At 40.2% G+C, this 18455-nt stretch overlaps 1 protein-coding gene across 2 annotated transcripts in view; it reads left to right on the forward strand.

Annotated features, from left to right (window-relative positions):
- Nucleotides 1–9704, forward strand: part of LOC306831444 (roundabout homolog 1-like) — a 98074-nt gene extending 88370 nt beyond the window's left edge. For both annotated transcript variants that reach the window (XM_079355555.1, XM_079355556.1), the window contains 16 exons: nt 1845–2079; nt 2286–2407; nt 2526–2697; nt 2980–3177; nt 3883–3909; nt 4527–4566; nt 4761–4915; nt 5081–5425; nt 5516–5638; nt 5722–5857; nt 6562–6702; nt 6793–7238; nt 7601–7741; nt 7833–8057; nt 8154–8314; nt 8448–9704. In XM_079355555.1, the coding sequence (XP_079211681.1) occupies nt 1845–2079; nt 2286–2407; nt 2526–2697; nt 2980–3177; nt 3883–3909; nt 4527–4566; nt 4761–4915; nt 5081–5425; nt 5516–5638; nt 5722–5857; nt 6562–6702; nt 6793–7238; nt 7601–7741; nt 7833–8057; nt 8154–8314; nt 8448–8453 (2673 nt within the window). In that variant the 3' untranslated portion in view covers nt 8454–9704. The remainder of the gene's footprint in view (nt 1–1844; nt 2080–2285; nt 2408–2525; nt 2698–2979; nt 3178–3882; nt 3910–4526; nt 4567–4760; nt 4916–5080; nt 5426–5515; nt 5639–5721; nt 5858–6561; nt 6703–6792; nt 7239–7600; nt 7742–7832; nt 8058–8153; nt 8315–8447) is intronic.
- Nucleotides 9705–18455: the final 8751 nt, after the last annotated feature.

Below are 18455 nucleotides of genomic sequence, written 5' to 3' on the forward strand. Positions count from 1 at the left end.
TTAAGCACCCTCTCAATGTTCTGTCCTGTTATCATAAAGGTATAGTATGGAGATGTTATTGTTGCAGATCTGCTTGTCAATGGTAATAATTTGATCTGCATGTTCATACAGAGATTTGCAAATTTGGAGACCGGTGTGTAAAGTGCAATTACTTTTCATTATTCTTAATGGATAAAAAATGTGTCCACACTTTTGCATGGGACGTGTTCTGGTCTCCATTTTTAGTAAACTTAGTCTGAGTCAATCAATGATGATTCAGTAGGCTTTAGTGTGTTCAGGAAAAACAGGTCAGGACAGGACAGTAAAAAAAAACTAAATGTTATCCGCTCTAATGATATACCAGCTTCCATTTTTTTTTCTGTCTCTATAAATAGATACCTTATCCATAACAAATTTTTAGCTGCGGATTTACTCGAACATTTTATCTGAAGCCACGAATCTGCCTGACCCTGAGTCACAAAAGTCAGTCAGTGATTTGATTCCCAGACTACCTGAATGCATCACAGGTGACCGATAAGACCTCCTTTCAACAAATAAGCATTTAAAATACTTTTTTTTTTTCTCTTCCTGATGACAAACAAAACTTGGCAATTTGTATTTACAAATCTTCATCACGATGTTGTCATATACCGGCAAACTTAATCCCTGTTAATTGCGGGTAAATTGCAAGAAACTCCTCTTTTGTTGGCCTCATATCACCCAAAAGTGAGCCAGAGTGAAGTTGCTATGTTACTTATGTTATTCCATTGAATTTCAGGTCAGCAGATGAATGGATGCTTTTTGGGATCTCTATTCTCAGAGACATAGATTGTCTATTAGATGATGATAGATGATGATTAGCAATGGTTTATGTGTAAACAGACAGCTAATTAAGAGGCCTGCCTCAGCTGTAACTGATGCATTTTTTTTGTCTACTTATCTGCAGTTCAGGCTACAAATTTAGATTTTTTTTTTTTTTTGCATCTCCAGATCTGCGTTAGCATTTGTGGATCTATTCAAGAATTTGCAGATCTGTGTGCACAGTTGTGTAAATGTGTGCATGTTTGAATGCAATTTTACACACTTTCAAGCACATTTTCCACCAAAAATAGCTCCATTCCAACATGAATGGGCACATAACCCAGTCATCATTTCTGAATGATGTAGGACGGGCAATAGGAGAAACTAAGCGAAAAGGAAGTGGACTGCTAGAAAAGATTCATCTCGTGCTGAATCTAGTTTTCTGTTGAAATATGTGTTCACATGAAATAAATCAAACTGCATAAGAGAAGAACATTTTCTGTAGATTTAGTGTGATAAATTATGTTTTGTTGTAAACACTTAAGAATGTAATTGCAGCGTTTTTATTTTTATTTTTTTTCCTGAGAGGATGTGTGTGTTCAGATGTGTGTCTCCACAGCAATCTGTAATGGCATCTTTGTGACAATCATGTGGTTTAAATGGAAAGTGTTTATCCCACTGCTGGCTTGAGTTTAACTAGAACCATGCCGAGAGGGAAACTATTAATGACCTCACATTGTGGTTTGCAATGAGATTTTCCAGATATGAGGAAATGTTCATCTGTATCCCCCCCAAAGCAAAGAGGAATTAACTGAGTTTTTACAGATCCTTCCCGCAGGATATTCGCTATCAAAAAAAAGATGAGGCTGTTGTTTCAGCTCACATGCAGGTAGTAGTGTGAGCTGAAACTTGACTTGCATTACAACAAAGAATACAGTTCATCATAACATACATGCTTCTCATTTACACCTTTTGTTCCCTGTGATCTAAAAAAAAAAAAAAAAAGTCCCAAACTCATGAAATACTCATCTGCAGCACATTTATTTTTTACTTTTATCCACTAGGTTGAGCAGCAGTCTCCGTACATACAGGGTTACAAGGTGCTCTACAGGCCGTCTGCTCACCACGGGCAGCCAGAGGGGCAGTGGAGTTTCCTGGAGGTACGTGCCTCGCGGGAGGACGGGGTGGTGATCGGTCAGCTGAAGAGAGGAGCCATCTATGAGTTCAAAGTGCGTCCGTTCTTTGATGAGTTCCAGGGAGCTGACAGTGAGGTGAAAGTGGTCAGGACTATGGAAGAAGGTGACTGTCTGAGAAGTTTGGTTTGACAGTTTTAAATGTTTCCAGAAATACCTCATGAGAATTGAAACAACATGCTGCCTCTCTTTTTTTTTTTTTTTTTTTTTCTAAACCAAGGTTTCTTTAAGATGCAAAAAAAATGTATTTAATGTGAACAACATGAGATGAGATAGTGTTAATGTCTGCATGGCTAATTGTCTTTGTCTTAGCCCCTGGTAAAGCACCCCAGGGTGTTACAGTGACAAAGAGTGATGCCAATGGGACTACAATCCTTGTTGCTTGGAAACCGCCTTCAGAACAGGAGGAGGCTGGAGTCATTCAGGAGTATAAGGTGAGAAAAGAAGGCCCCTGCCCTGACCTGAACTCAGAAATGTATCTGTAGCATCTTTATCGGCCTAGTGACGCTTTTTGTGTTTTCTAACACATTTTGTTTTTAATCTTCTCTGCAGATCTGGTGCCTGGGTAACGAGAGTAGGTATCATGTAAACCAGTCTGTAGACGGCTCCACCTTCTCTGTGCTCATTCCAAGTCTGGCACCAGGAATTCGCTACAGTGTCGAGGTTGCAGCCAGCAATGGCGCAGGACCCGGGGTCAAAAGTGATGTCACTTTCTTTCAGCTAGGTAGGAGTCACTCCCAAAAATGTTGACTTTGTTTAGGGGTCAGGTTCAAGGCCATCATCTAAGGGGGTGCGGGGGGGGGGGGGATCTTTGATCTTTGACATTCACAGTTATGATGAGAAATAAATGAAGTATTGTATGATGTCAACTCTATTTATCTTACATTTTAGGGAGGTTGTCAATGCTTTTGCTCCTTAATACATGCTGAAATATTTCGACAAATGATTTCGACTAATGTAATTACTGATTCCTCCATCTTTTTTTTTTTGTCCATTTATGGGTTAGACTCTGCAGGCCAGATGATGGATATCAGTGAAGAAAGAGATACTCTGTCTCAGCTCTCAGACATAGTGAGGCAGCCAGCTTTTATCGCTGGCATTGGTGCCACCTGCTGGTTGGTGCTCATGATTTTCAGCGTGTGGCTCTACCGTCACCGCAAGAAGAGAAGTGGCCTCAGCAGCACCTACACTGGCATTCGAAAGGGTGTGTGTTCCTCCTGTCGTGTGTATATCTTCACCTGTAGACATTTATGTGTAAGAAAAGCTGAAAGTGTATGTAAGTGTGGGCCTGCGAAACAGAATATATTGGGGCACATCTGAAGGTGTTTTTGATTAAAGAAAGGATCAAGCCATGACACGTTTCCCTCCACACTAAACAGCAGACCTCAACTCAGTGATATGAAGGATTATTCACAGACGCTGACATGCAGATCACATCAAAGGGCATGAAAAAAAAAGGTCTTATCTGCCTTTGACACAAAGACTCCTGAATCAAATTTGCATTTGCGACCACGCAGACAGTCAGAAGCTGACCTTTAGTCGCTCATTTGTAGAGTGTCATTTCCTCAACACAGACGGTTCTTAGAGGCTCTGGCCTGTCAACACGTCGACTACAATGCTGCTGTTATTTCCCCTCTTTCTCTTCGGCTGACTGTCACCCCCATTAACCTTCACCTGGACTCTCGCATTAAAGGCAGAGGCAGCAGAGAGACAGATGGCATGCGGTTATTTAAATATTTCATTGCACCTGTTTTTGAATATGAAGAGATCACACAGCAGAGTACATGCCGAGAAAGGACAAAACAAACACACAAGGGCAGCTAACCATTTAGCTTTAATAATAGTAAAGTATGTTAAATGTATTTCACTTTTCTTGTCTAATTCCTCCTTCCTTTGTATGTCTCTACAGTCCCGTCATTTACCTTTACCCCTACAGGTATGTACTGCACTATTGATTTAATCCTTTGGAATCCATGTGTTACACAGATTTTGATTGGAGATAACTTGGATTGTAATTAACTGATAAGTGCAATTCAGTTTTTCATCACGTGTTATATTCGAAATGTTTTACCGCTAATGCTGATTCCCATACCTGAATACTGAGAACTGATCAAATTCCAGCGTGATTAATGAATTACAATAATTGTATTCTATTTTATCAGCTGTTAGGTTCATTTAATTCAGTGTTGTGTATATGATTAGGATTCTACAGGAAATGTCTCAGTGTGATGTTTTACTGGTGCAGAAGAAACTGACCTAAACAGTGTTTCTGAATCAGTCCAGACATAATGCTGAGACCTGTAGAGCCACCAGCTATTATTTTGGTCTGTCTCTTTGTAAATTAAACCACTGAGTTAGACTTAATGCTCTATTGATGGATTCCTACATCAAAGTGAAAGTGTCTGTAGACTTTGACTTGATTTGATTTTGATCTTGATTTTTTTTTTTCTTTGAATCTTTCCCTGCCTTTTTGCGGTATTTTTTTTTGCCTTTGGCACTTTCTCTTTCTGACAGCTCATCAAGGTTTCTTGTTTTTTCTATTTCTCTTTACAGTGGCATATCAAAGAGGAGAATCTGTGTGCAGCGCTGGCAGGTAAGTGGTATTTTTTGTTCCTTTGGGTTATATAAAACGAATTAGAGAAGGACACTTACACTGTTGAAACACTAGGGGGAGGTGTACCCCTTCTGTAAAATATGAACTTGGTGCATCCACCCCATGCCCATCCATCAGCCTTATTTAAAGGCAGCAGGTTTTGATTGACAGCTCTGTGATCCTCCTTGTTGCAGACCTGGTCTTCTCAGCATGGGTGAACCTCTCAACCAGCTGTGGCTGCCAGACAATTGGCCGAATGCATGTGCCAATCACAAGGACTGTAGCATCAACTGCTGCAATAATGGCAACGGCACCAGTGACAGCAACATGACAACATACAGCCGACCAGGTTAGTGTCAGACTGACTTCATGTCACAGTTCCAGTGCTATAAAATCCTCCCAGATACAGATTTAGAGCCGAATAAAAAAATCAATTATCTTCCTACAGTACTAAGGCATTTGTTTTCTCTCTGTGTTTTTTATGTGCCGCTTTTGTGCTTTATGTCCTCCTCAGCTGACTGCATAGCAAACTATGGGAGCCATCCAGAGAACAAACAGCTTGGTTCTGAGACAGCCATTTATAGTGATGTGAACCTTTCCAACAAGCTCAATGAGATTAAAACATTCACCAACTCCAACTTGGGCTATGTGAGTCCTGGAGGAGATTACGAGCCCATCCCATACGCCACCACACAGCTCATCCAGGCCAGCATTAAGAATAAAGCAGCCACAGGAGGGGCTGCTGCAGAGCCTCTGGACATGCCCTGCTGGAACAAACCCCCCAGTCTTCCTCCAATACCCAAGGAGATGGCAGCACAGATGCAGTACAATATAATAGAGAAAAATATGCTAAATAAAGGTAAAATAAGGTTACAGTTAATTTCCTTTTTGTTTTGTTTTATATGTTCAAAAAGAAAGATTCAGGATATTCTTGCTTCTTTGTCGTCAGATCATCTTCAAGGAAGTGAAGGAATGATCCATCCTAAAACTCTGCCCTACAACCAGATGAGCAGAGATCACAGCACGGGAGGCTCACACCACAGCTCCGACAGAGGCAGCAACAGCACCTCGGGTGAGGCCAACAGCAGCTCTGGATTTTACTGAGCCAAAGCAGAAGTCTGTGTTAACCTTGATGTGTTCTTTTTTACTTCTCAGGGAGTCAAAATCAAAAGAAGGGAACGCGGGCCCCAAAGCTACCAAAACAGAACGCAGTTAGCTGGGGAGAAGCCCCGCCCCCTCCTCATGCCAATGCCTGGGACTGTGATGATTACAGCCTACCAATGGAAAGGAGGTAATGGGGAAAGAATTAGACAGTTGCATACACTTATTTTATATAAGTACAACACAGATATGAACAGTGTTGACATGGGGTCAAGTTACAGTATTTCACATTAAAAGCATTAAATAGGCAACAGTGTGCACTAAATGTCCACTTTTAGTTTTATTCTTGAATGTATTGTGCAACAAAAAAAAACAAATTAATAGCAATGCTAATATTATAGTTGTATATTAACAGCTATTCTGTTGCCTGGTTTAGAGCTTGAAAAGAATACAAATAGGTTTTCAGACTCAAATGAGCATAATTGCAGCTGTAAACACCTGCAAACTGTTCACAACAACATGGCCTTATTGTCACAGCAAAAAAGCTTTCATAGAACTAATCACACAGTACAGTTTAGGTTTCCCCATTGTCCGACAGTCAGTTTATTAGGGGAGGGAGTTTTCTATAATTGAAATTACCTAATGAAATGTACAGAACAGTAAACAGGCGAGCATTCAAGACACGTGCTACATTTCAGCAATAAAAACCAGATGGTGCAGAAAGCTTATTGTTCCTTTTTGTGTGTTTTTTCTATGATGGAAATTTGTGTTTTTCATTGGCGAGCTGAGGGATTTGCATTTAAGTCTAATGGGCTGTGACTAATGTGTAAGGACTGCCAGCACCCCTCATTCCTTTAGCCATTACCTCATGTCAGTTGTCCTTTTTTTCATCAGTTTTGATCCAAAGGAGAGGATAGAAGGCTGCCCGACTCCACCAGTTAGAGGTGCAGCCTCATCCCCCACTGAAGGCTCCTATAGTCATCCATCCAGCACAGGAGCACACGGGGACCTGATTAATGGAACTGCGCACCTCAGGTAACCAGATTTACCCTTTGTGACACTACGTTAAATCTCTTTTAAGTGATGCTACAAATGCTTCACTGAAACATTGATGCACTTTTCCAGCCACCCTCGCCCTCTTTCCCCTCCTCACACCTACAGCTCCATACCCCTCTGTATGGATGCTGATGGACAGGAAGTGGAGGAGGAGGAGGAGGAGGAGGAAGCAGAGGAGGAAACCGACGCCGAGCTCCCTGAAAGTCACTACAGCCAACAACCCAACAGCCAGCAGAAGCACAAACATCCGCTGCACCATCCGTCCGCACACAGGCTGCTTCTCTACGGGCTGGAGCAGACCCCGGCCTCCAGCGCCGGAGACCTGGATCAATCGGTCACGGGGTCCATGGTGAACAGTTGGGGCTCAGCATCCGAGGACAACATCTCATCAGGCAGGTCCAGTGTTGTCAGCACCTCGGAGGGATCCTTCTTCACAGATGGCGACTTCAACCAGGCTATAGCATCTTCGCGGGATATTGTCGGCCTCCGCATGTGCAGATACCCGGAGGAGTCAGGTGAGAAAGCATGTGGGGATGAACGCTTTTATTACTCCTCCGTGGATTCTGATGCAGCCACTAGCAACACATTCATCCGAACGTTATACACATTTCTGATTCCTTGAAGCAGTCACTCATATCTTTGTATGACTTCAAAAAGCAACAAGACCTTCAGCAACAAATGTCATAATTGGAACAACTACTGTTTGGATGACAAATAAATAAATAAAGTGTGAATTTAAGTAATTTTTGTTTGAAAAATATGACTCAGATGCTTAAAGTAAATGTTTCACTTTTTAACAAGTCATACTTTAAAGTGAACTGTTACATAATGATCAATCTAAGCATTTCATCTATGTGCTCACTCTGTATTTTTTCAGGCCGGCGGCACCAGCGACCCAGCAGCCCCATGTCCACAGACAGCAACATGAGTCCTGCAATAACACAGAAGAGGCCCAGGAGGCATAAACAGAACCCAGCGGGTCAGCACGACTACCAACCCAAAGACGTATTCAATGATGGTAAAGACTGAGTCATAAATGACATTAGAGAGTTTCTGCTTATTTCTTAATAGCTCTAAACATTTGACTCTCTGCTCTCCTCCGTCCCCAGACTCCTGCATGCCTTTGAGTTTCTCCAGCCAGATGTCCCATGGTGACTATAAAGTGAGGGGGGCCACGCTGCCTCGGATGGGCTCTGGGGAGGCGCGGGGTCGACGAGGCAGCACTGGGACTCACAGGGTCAAAGAGGTGGCTCCCAATGAGCAGAGAGAGGGCCAGGACAAGCACAAGTCTCCAGGCGGAGGAAAAGGAAGCAGCAAAAGCCGACAGCACGCAGGTTCTGAAATTGGTTATAAACCGCAGCACATTATGGGGCAGCTATTATGTTTTTAAGTGGCTTTCAAACTAAAACACTTTCTTTTTTCCTCCTCAGAATTAGGGGACGTCTTACTGTACAGTCGCCCCTCTTTTCCATTAGGTCAGGTTCAGAGGGATCCTGTTGATGCGAACTTGATGTCAAGTGGAGACTCGCGGACCAAACAGAGAGGACAGGCGCCACTTACAGGACAGGTGGAAGAGGTAAATCCAAATCAGGTATCCAAACTTCAAATTTGAATGTAATGGGAGCTATGTCTTTCGATAAAATATATGTTGCTTTTTTTCAAAAAAAAATCTGTGACTGAAGTTGCCTGAAAGAATAAACGTGACCCTGTTGTGTTTTTCACAGTCCTGAAGAGCAAGAAGAAAAGGAGCAACAAAAGCACAAACCGAAAAAACCCCATCGGTTGCTTCAGACAAAGGACTATGACCTTTACGAAACAGAAAAAGACTGCACAATACATTTTTGTACTTCAAATTCCCCATTAGGTGTTGGAAAAAAAAAGTGCTCTCATGTTAAAGTGTGTGGACTGGATGCACTGTTTATTATTTGATTTGTGGGCGAGCCGCTTCCAGGAGCAGGAGGCTGTGAGTGTCTGTTGTGACCGCTCGACGCGGTCCATACATGATCTTTACTTGTCTGGTTATTTTATTGTAGCTGTTCTTCAGTCATTACCAGCCATCTTGTAAATTCTTGAAATCGTTTACTGCCACAAAAGTGCTTCAAATTCAAATTTTATATAACAGTGTTAATGTTTTATAAGTGATGTACATCTTGTCTTTGTATGATTTTTTTTGTTTGACTTTGGTTATAAAAGCACAATCACTTAATTTTATTCTAAGTCTTTATTGTATGGATTTCAGTCTGGAGGAAATCATTGGTTGGAGTCTCGTTAATCATTTCATCACTTTCGGGCAGGCGGAGAAGATGATTGTTGAATGTGATTGTGCATTCTGTTGCGTATACATTTGAGCTGCTTTCATTCAGATTTAAACTATCTGTTGTGTGTACTGAGAGAATTGCATGCAGATTTTTCCTGTTGGAGGTTTTCACTTTTCATCTTGACTGCTTTGTCCCCCCATATATGGATGATGAACACTCTGCTCATGGACTGGTTCCATTCGTTTTCTACACTGAGTCCATTTCATTTAGTCCTGATGTGTTGCCTTCACATTGACCATAATTTCTAGTGTAAGGCTGGACAATATGTTTTTTTTTTATTGATTTAGTGACTGCTAAAGGTAGGAAAGACATATATATATTAGAGTTCAAGAAGCAGAACTGTGTTTTAATCGCTTAAAATAAATAAATAAAAACTACAAAAAAAAACCAAACAACCTTTAACCAAGTGTTCAACTGCCTGTCCAGGGGTGCGAAACCTTAAAATTGACATGCAAAGAAGACACAAGAAAGTAAATATGATTGTGAAACCCTTCCAATGAGGAAATATATATGCTTTATTTATAATTGTAAATTTAAAATGTGGATTTCGATCATATTGTCCAGCCTTATTCTGTAAATTATAAATGGAACAAATATGTCACTTTAACTTCTATGTTTCAATAAAATTTGCTGTTCCTAAAGCAACAATAACACATCTACTTTTAACTTATTGCTTTAAGCTATTTCTTTATTGCATTTTCTTACCATTGATTTTCAACCAGGGAAAATAATTACATTTCTTAACATTTCTAATGATACTAATATCTTCACTGTTAAATTGCTCATCAAGCCTGTACAGTAAATATCGATGGACACAGCCTGAGTGATGTCTCCCATCTGTTACTGCAGGAGGCTTTGGAAGCCCATCAACAGCAGATATAGTATGCTGTCTCAACCTAACTTTCAGTCAACCTAATGACTGGCTGAGAGCTGGAGCTGAGGTGGGTTTTAAGCCCCTTGACAAACCGTTACATCACTCTCGCCTGCCAATCAGGTTAGCTTCGCGCCTAACTATAGATATCACTTAACGCTTATAAAATCAAAACTGATTCTTTATAAAGAAATTCACTCCCCATACAGTGTGTGCCAATTGAGGCATGCGCTATTCAGACCTATTTTGTTTTTTCCCCCATCTGTAAACATGGTCATTTCTGCTGTAAGGACTGGGACTCTTGCAGACAGCCTCAAGCGGACATTTAAACACCCAAGGATTTTGCACATCCTAGCTTAATTGTTCTGCTTGATATAGCCCCCTTTTTGCTGTGAAAAAAGACAAAAGAAGAAAAATGTTGGCTGTCCTTTATACTGTGTTCACCTGACTTGCGAAAAACATTAACTCACTCATCTGAAATAAAACCGTAAGTTGTATTCCTGTAATACAATTATAACAAGAATGTTTTAAATAAGTAATACAACATACAAGTATATGTTTAGTTCTCTGGTTTCATATAAGAGACATTCAGCTGATCTGGTTAATAAAATGTGAAGGTACTCTAGATTGAGATGTGAAAAACTTTCCTCTTTATGTTATCCTAACTTAAACATATTCTTAAATTACCCTCAGTGCAGAACAAAATGGACTTTCGTAAGTCAAAAATGAGAATGAGAAATGTATTTAAAGTATTCAAAAGGTCAGTTAATCAAAAGTAAACCTTGAAAGATGTTTGCTCATTTATAGATTTTAGGTTGATTTTATGATGTCCAAATTCATTCTAAATACCCTTCATCTTGTGCCGCAGGTAAACTCTGTCGCACTCTGCATTAGTTCTGTGAGAGAAGGAAGAGAAAAAAGAAACTGCAGGATGTGATGAGACATGCTGTTTAATTAACCTCACTTACCAACCTCCATCAACACAGCAGCTGTTAGACGTTGAAAGGAGGAAGGTGTCTCACAGATGTCTTTCAATGTTAGTGTGTGTGACTCCCAGGTTATCACACACAGTAAGTGGTGCATCATTTGCAGATACTCTAACTGATTTTATAATTGTATAGAACTCATTGTGATTTATTACCAAGGTTCATCCTGAGACAACTTCACTCTGCGGAGGTGATTTGCGATGGGATCTTTCTGATCGTTAAATTTTCAATTGTTTTAACTCAGCGTGACTTCGATAAAGTAGATGTCAAGGTAAATTCACAAATGACTCAGACTTCTTAAAAAAGTGTTTCGTAATTGGACTTCGACATTTGCACTCTTTGTCATGTTTTAAAGTCTGAATTATTAGATGAAATAATGTCACAGGAGTTGCTGGTTTGAATGAAAGATATTCTTGGATGTGTCACATAACGCCTAAGTGAACCTTTGTCAACTTTGTTGTTGAGAATCCCACAGAGAATTCCTCCCCCAACTCTACAGGTCCCCAAAGCTCTACAAAGCCTTTTGGGCTTTTGGATGTCAGACCTGCAACAACTTTTCTGTTTTTAATCATCAAAAGCTCTTATAACACTCTGTATGCTACCTGCCAATCACTAAAGTGCCAACAGACAAAGTTAGCAGTTGAACAGTTTAGAAAAGATATTTCCCATAGGAGTTAGGGAGACTGAAAACCTTTGAGAGAGAGAGAGAGAGAGGGAGAGAGAGAGAGTTGCACCTACATTTTTAAGATACACAGAAGGGCCTTCCAATTGATTGCAAATGGTGCTGTTGATAATTTAAAAAGCAGCTGTTAGCATATTCATATCAATTTAGCTCTGCTTGCAACACATTGCTGATGACTTACCAGTATTATACTGTTTTTATTGCAGGTTTAAAGTGTCAGTTAGTTAGTTAGTTAAAATCTCAAGATTTATGTCTCACAATCAGCAGTTGCAGCAATTGATCGGATCAGACTTTGACATCAGTTGTACAAGAACGCCCTCTTTTTATATTATTAGAATTGTACCTCTTTACAGAGAGCCAGTTTATTCCTTTTACCATCTTCTATTAAACTCAATACATTCTTTATAGTTTTGGGAAACAGAAGAGACATGCAACATATTTAAACCAAAGTTTTATATTTTTATTGACTAAGTTTATTCTCTTCAAGACTTCTGTACACTCATTGATCCACAGGAACCAACATCAGTCAAGTCACCTCGGGCGGCAGAGTAACTTTTCGCTGCAGTCTATTAACTGTTCTCTCCCAATTAAAAGTACAGTAAGAGACTCTCTTTACACAAACATGTGTAAAACAAACAAACATGTTGAGTAAGGTATAAGAATGTCATAAGCCACAGTAGAATAAGTTATCAATGTTTGATATTGATTGACCAGTGAGCCAAGGAAGCACTCAAAACCTTTGAGGAAAAACATAATTGTATGGACCCCACATGTAAGTGCAGATAGTCTATCACATAAAATGGCTTGAGTTGTATTGGCACCTTGTGAGTAGGTATCAGCTTTTGTAAAAAAAAAAAAAAAAAAAAAAAAGAATAAGAGTCTGACCTCTTTTGTGGCTGTATAGCTGTTGTTGGCAGCCATTAAACTGTCTTTCCTCGACCAACATTTGTGCAAGAATGATTACATGGAGAGAGATTTTTAACTAAATTATGTGGCCGGTTCACTTATATATACATAACTCACACTAGATTTTGTGTTCATAAAAAGAGAATCACCCTCCACATAAGTCCTCAGAGATTCGTTACATTAAAAAAAAAATTAAAAAGCTGGACTGTGCATTCGGGCATAACCGAACACTTGAATATGAGGTTTTTTTCAGATCATGTTTACTGAGTCATTCATGCAATCAGCTCCTTCATGAATTATTCGCGAAACTTGATTGCAATCTAATAAATTCTGTGTAGGATTTCGCAGAGTGAGTTATGTTGTTTTCTTCTTTGGGAAACGAAATTCTGAACACTTAAATTGCTGCCTTCATCCCCTTCCATTTATTTCACTTTTTCCTCCTTTTCAAGGACAACTGTCTACAGTAGGTTATTCACAAGTGTTTGCCTTGGTTTCCAAGATACGGTGTGTGTGTGTGTGTGTGTGTGTGTGTGTGTGTGTGTGTGTGTGTGTGCTGCCAAGTTTCATTTTCAATTTTGCCGTGTTTATCCAGCAGATTCTGTGCAATCTGTTGACAAAGAGGCGGCCATGACAGCTAGGGCAAATGCTGCGGGATTGCTTGAGAGGCTGACAGAAGAAGTGAAACTGATGGCTGTCAACTTGGAGTATCTTTCTTGTGAGAGGCAACATCCACAGAGACAGTATGGCTGTGGAGTGGTGTACAGTGAATAAAAATGTCCCCTCTGACCTCGCAGCGTAACTAAACCATATGTCATGTAGGTGTTTAATTTTCTACACCAAATGTTGAAATTTAAAGTCGTTCAAAACATGTTTGTGCTTTTAAATTGTAAGTCTTTTGAGGTTTTGGAGATTTTACTTTGGCGTCTTGAACTCGCACATATTCGCTCTCGTGGGACAAAGATATAGTTATAGGGTGTATGATAGGGGAATTACTTGTTTTAAAGGAGCAATATGTAACTCTGACTTTTCTGGTAAAAAAACAAAAACATCATCTTGTACCAGAATCAAAACTTGCAGGTGTTGCAGATGTGGCATTTACATAGACCAGTGGTCTGATGATGGCATTTTTTAAGACTGGGGGAATGTGGCAGTTTTGAGGGAGTGATTTATAATAGCGGTGATCAGGGGACTTAAGACAGTGATATGGGTTTTTACCAGGGGGGTTGGGAGAGGGTCCAAGGCACAGGTGGAGCTCAGGAAAGGAGTTTAGGGGTTGGGAGATGGCATGTGTTGGGGGAACAGTTAGGGTGGGAGGACCAGAGAGGGCAGAGTGAATATGTGCAATATTTGATGTGAAAAAAATCCATGAAATGATTGCACTGCTCTTCTGTAGCACCAGTAAGTGGGGGGATTGTGGTTTGAGAAGGTGGTTGACATTGGAGAGAAACTGCTTGGAATTTCCTGGACTGTTTCTGATGGCTTCAGAGTAAAACTGTGACCATGCCTATTTGAGGGACTGTGCATATTTTTGTTGTTGCTCACGGCAAGTTTGCTTATGGACAGTGAGGCCAGACACTTTGTAGCGCCGCTCAAGGACCCACCCTGCTGCCTTCGTCATACAAGGCTGAGTGGGTGAAGGTGACTGTTCTGCTTTTAACAGGGGCGTGAAGGTCCCGGAGGCTGCTTAGATGGCTGTTGTAGTAGTCCACTGCTTCGTCGGCTGATGAAAAAATGTGTGGAAAGATGCTGAAAGTCTGCTGCCAGAAGTTCTGGGTTTATGTTTTTTTAGGTTTCTGAAACTGATATTCCATTTAGGCTTGGAGAGGCTATGGGGATGGCAACTCCATCCAATGACCTTGTGATCAGACTCACCGAGGTCATACACCTGCAGGTTGGTGAGAGGGGCAGAATTTGTGATGACCAGGTCCAAGGTGTACCTCCTGGTGTGTGTGTGTGGACATCAACATGTTGCTTTAAATTAAAGTAGTCCAGTAGTTGGAGAAATTTAGCTGTTGTAAGGTTTGCTTGTGTAGCTGTAAGACTTCCACCCCCAACAAGCAGTGGAGTTAAATAGCCATACTATACGTCAAACCACGTAGTTAGTTTAGTTCATAAAATCATTTGAGTTCAAATCTCTTTACATGAATATGAGCTATTACTGTCTTAATGTTTATGTATTATAGTCTTTATTTTTCTTTACAAAATGTTTGAGGAAGGGTTCTCAGGGGGGTCAGCTTTTTCCATGGACATAAGCGGGGGAGGACAAATCATGCAAACCACTCCCCTTCCAATCACTGCTGTCAATGAGGCAACAGGATTTCAACAGAATGAGGTTTATTGAGGAGGTGAAGAGGGCACAGAAGTCTGGAGGTGATGAGGACATTGATTAGCTCTGCAGCAGTGAATTAAACAGGTGGTGTCAGAGATAGGCAGCATTCCTCAACACTGAGAGGCAATGTTTACCTGCGTCATTGACATCCTTCCAGCCAAGGAGGATGCCAAGGTTGAAGTCTGAGGCAAAGAAGTGACACCCGATGTTGAGTGAGACATTATGAAAGGAGGAGAAGCAGGAGTAATGAGTGCAAATTTATGATTTTAAATTTACTGCAGTTGTGTTTGAGGGAAGATTACTTTCTCTTAAAGCAGGCAGTTGGTGAGGAATTAGGAGGTGTCAGAGATAATGAATGTGGTGCTGAGGTGGAGCTCGATCCAGCAGTGATAAATTCATATTAGTTTATGGAGATATTTCACTGCCTGCCACTATAAAAGTTGACTGCCAACTAGGGGAGGATGTGCCTGACAGTGCCAAGAGAGGACTTACTGTGGGGAGATGAGAACAGAAAGCTAAGATGTCAGAAGGATGATGTAGCCGCATATATGGCATAAAGAGAGAGGCGGTAGCTTTGACTGCATACGTGCATAAGTGAAACTATTACAAAATTATTAGAGGAAGACAAAGAAAATAAAGGCACAAGAAGCTTATTATAACAGACAAAACAAGAAATCTGACCACATAGTTAACTAGTGCTTCAAATAAATGTGGCCACGAAGTGTTGTTATTGTGTGTTTGTGATTGTCATGGGGTTTTGCATCAAATAATCTGTTATGACAGTTGAGTTTCCCTATTTTTAAAAAAAATGCTCTCCACAATCCATAAATGGACAGACCAAAGAACTATTTCGTCCATCTCACCATATATTGTACAACACCTCACTGTTTTGGCAGGTGTAAACAGTAGATAGTACATCTGTCTACCCAGATAATTGTCATGTGAAAATTGCACCGATAGTTTTAACTACTCCAAGTGTGCAGTTTACTTCACTTCTCCCTAATGTCTCAGTCCAGTAATATGAATAGGAGGGCATTCATTTGTCTCTGTCAAACAGGACCTGTGGACATGTGTAAGTGGAGAGATGTCAGAGTGGGGCTGCTGCACACTGCTGCGCAGGGAGAAGCCAGAACTGTTCGGGACTTCGTGCTTTGCTCAAGGGAAACTCAGCAGTACTTGAGCTGTGACCTGGCACCGCTCCAGATACTAGATCGACTTCAATATTAAAGTCCGAACTGGGACTTGAACCGACGACCGTCTGGTTTCCTGACATTAGTCTCTACATACTGAGCTACTGCGGCCCACATTTGATCTTATCATGACAGAACACATCCTAAGTGGTTGTTTTGATGTTAGGTATGGATCTTTAGGTTCAATGCTAACATAACACAGTAAATTGCATTTTTTTTCATTGTCAAGCTAATATTCACGTTGTATTAAATTTGTTTTGAATTGTGATTTCATCAACAGCCATTACAATACAGGCATAAAGCTACCTTGGCAGGTGTTTTGTTTAAAATTAATTAGATTCTGGATCAAATCTGAGACATCTTTGACACTTGACTGTTGGATTAAAAATTCACTGGCTCTTGCTTTTTTTCTCTTTCTTTTTTTTTTTGTCTCGAGGGATCCTGTCAATAACATCCTCTTGGCAACATCAGCAGACGTATTGTAAGTGAAGACTTCTGAGTAACTTTTTGTTGTGATGAGACAAACTGTCCAGACTGGAAAAGCTAAACCTTGAAAGCGAATCTCCGTTCCCTCTGGATTTACAGTAGAGCTACTACCTGCTGACTCTTTATCTGGATTTATACTACAGTGTATACAGAGTATAACCAGGTATAAGAAATGATTCATACAAATGTCACCATGCAAATGTCATTTGTGTATTGACCAAAATTCCCTCTATTGAGTTTCAACAGAGGCCTCACTTCTTGTCAGTTGCACAATATGAAGCAGCAGCATAAAAGCAGCAGATGAAGCATGAGGATGAACAAGATAAAAATAAATTGGTCACTGAGGGAGCTGAAGGCTGGAGACCACTGGCCTTTAGCTTAGCCTCGGGGTAGCTGATCCACAGAGCGGTACTAAGGTCTCAGGTGGGGTTCATGTTCACCAGCATACTGTTCAAAATGTTGCAATTAGCCAAATGTCATGAGTCACAAATCAGCCGTTCCATGAAAAGTTACACATAATCATACTGAAAAGGTTGTCCAAAAGTTTCACGAAATGATGCAGCTCATACGGGCTAGAGACTTAAAAACAGAAAAAAAGAGAGTGAATTTGGCTATTTTTAATCCCCTTAAAGCAGCTTTAATGCTTTATTTCAGAGGTAAATATTACCGAAGTTCTACAGCCTGGTATAAGGGTTAGATTCTGGATGTTATTACAGTGTTGAAATGCTAACTGAAATACAGTATAAATAATGTAGTCTCCAGCTTTAGCATCACACTGAGAAATATAACAACCTACTTTGCAATTCATCATGTTGCTTATGTTTCCAAATATACAGTCGAGCTCTGTAATCACACTGTCGGCATTTCCTTTGAAAATGTACGACTCTGACATTTGTTATGCATAAAATGGTTCCTCAGCGCACCAGTGTCAATATATTGTGTATGTGAATATGCAAATGATGTTATTTCTAGAAGAAATACGTATGCCGTGTGTACAGCAGTTTTTTGTTTTTAAGCATTCACAATCAAAAGGTTGCTCTTCCAGGGGACGCTAACTGATTTGATTATTTTAATTGTAATATCGTCATCTGGAGTGTCATTTACCAGCAACAATGACAGAAAACACTGACTTTAAAGTGGGCACTCACAGTTTTGTTGAAGTTACTATGCGATCATGTCAATCTGTTGTTTGTCAAAGCTGCTAAAAATATTAAAACTGCTATTTTATATTTACAAAAGAAAAAAAAACAGTAACATGTATAAAGCTTAAAGCCTAAACGCTCAGCCCTGAAGATAAAGCTTTGTTGTAAGGAGAGGGTCAGCTACAGGGCAGTGCTATAGGAACAGCATGAATATTACATTATGACTGAAAAGGTAATAAAAAGAAAATAGTGAAAACTAGACTCTTACATCCTTTAATGTGTCTGGTTCAAACCTATAAACCAAGAACTGTATTACACACGTAATCTTAGTTCATTAATTACCACGAATCATGAGGAAAATTGAATAGCAATTTGTTCACACTTAAGTTATCTCTTTAAGTTGGATCATTTTTCAAAAACTGCAATTAAGTCTAGTTTAATACCGGCTGTGTTTATTTTAGTTCTAAATAATAAGCATATTAGTGATTTATAGGCCATGGTCCTCTGTGCTTTACTGTCCTTATTACCAGGAGTGCTCTCTGCAGATAAAAGATCCTCATTATAAATGTTTTTTTCCCATTTTTACTGGCAATGTCCATGGAAGTGCTGCAGTTTGAGGCCCAATAGTTCCCCGGAGTGTTGAAAAAAATATCTCTAAGTAACAGTTACAGGAAACTGCTTTGTCATCCACAACCCGTAAAGTGACCACACCATTACAGAACCAGTAAATTAAGCCTGCGTCTTAATATAAAAAACATTACTGTAGCTGTGTGCACGCAGGTGGAGCCCTGTAATTGGCCTCTGTGGGCGCCGCTGCGTATT

This window comes from Symphodus melops, assembly GCF_947650265.1.
Source record: "Symphodus melops genome assembly, chromosome: 11".
Lineage (NCBI taxonomy): Eukaryota > Metazoa > Chordata > Actinopteri > Labriformes > Labridae > Symphodus > Symphodus melops.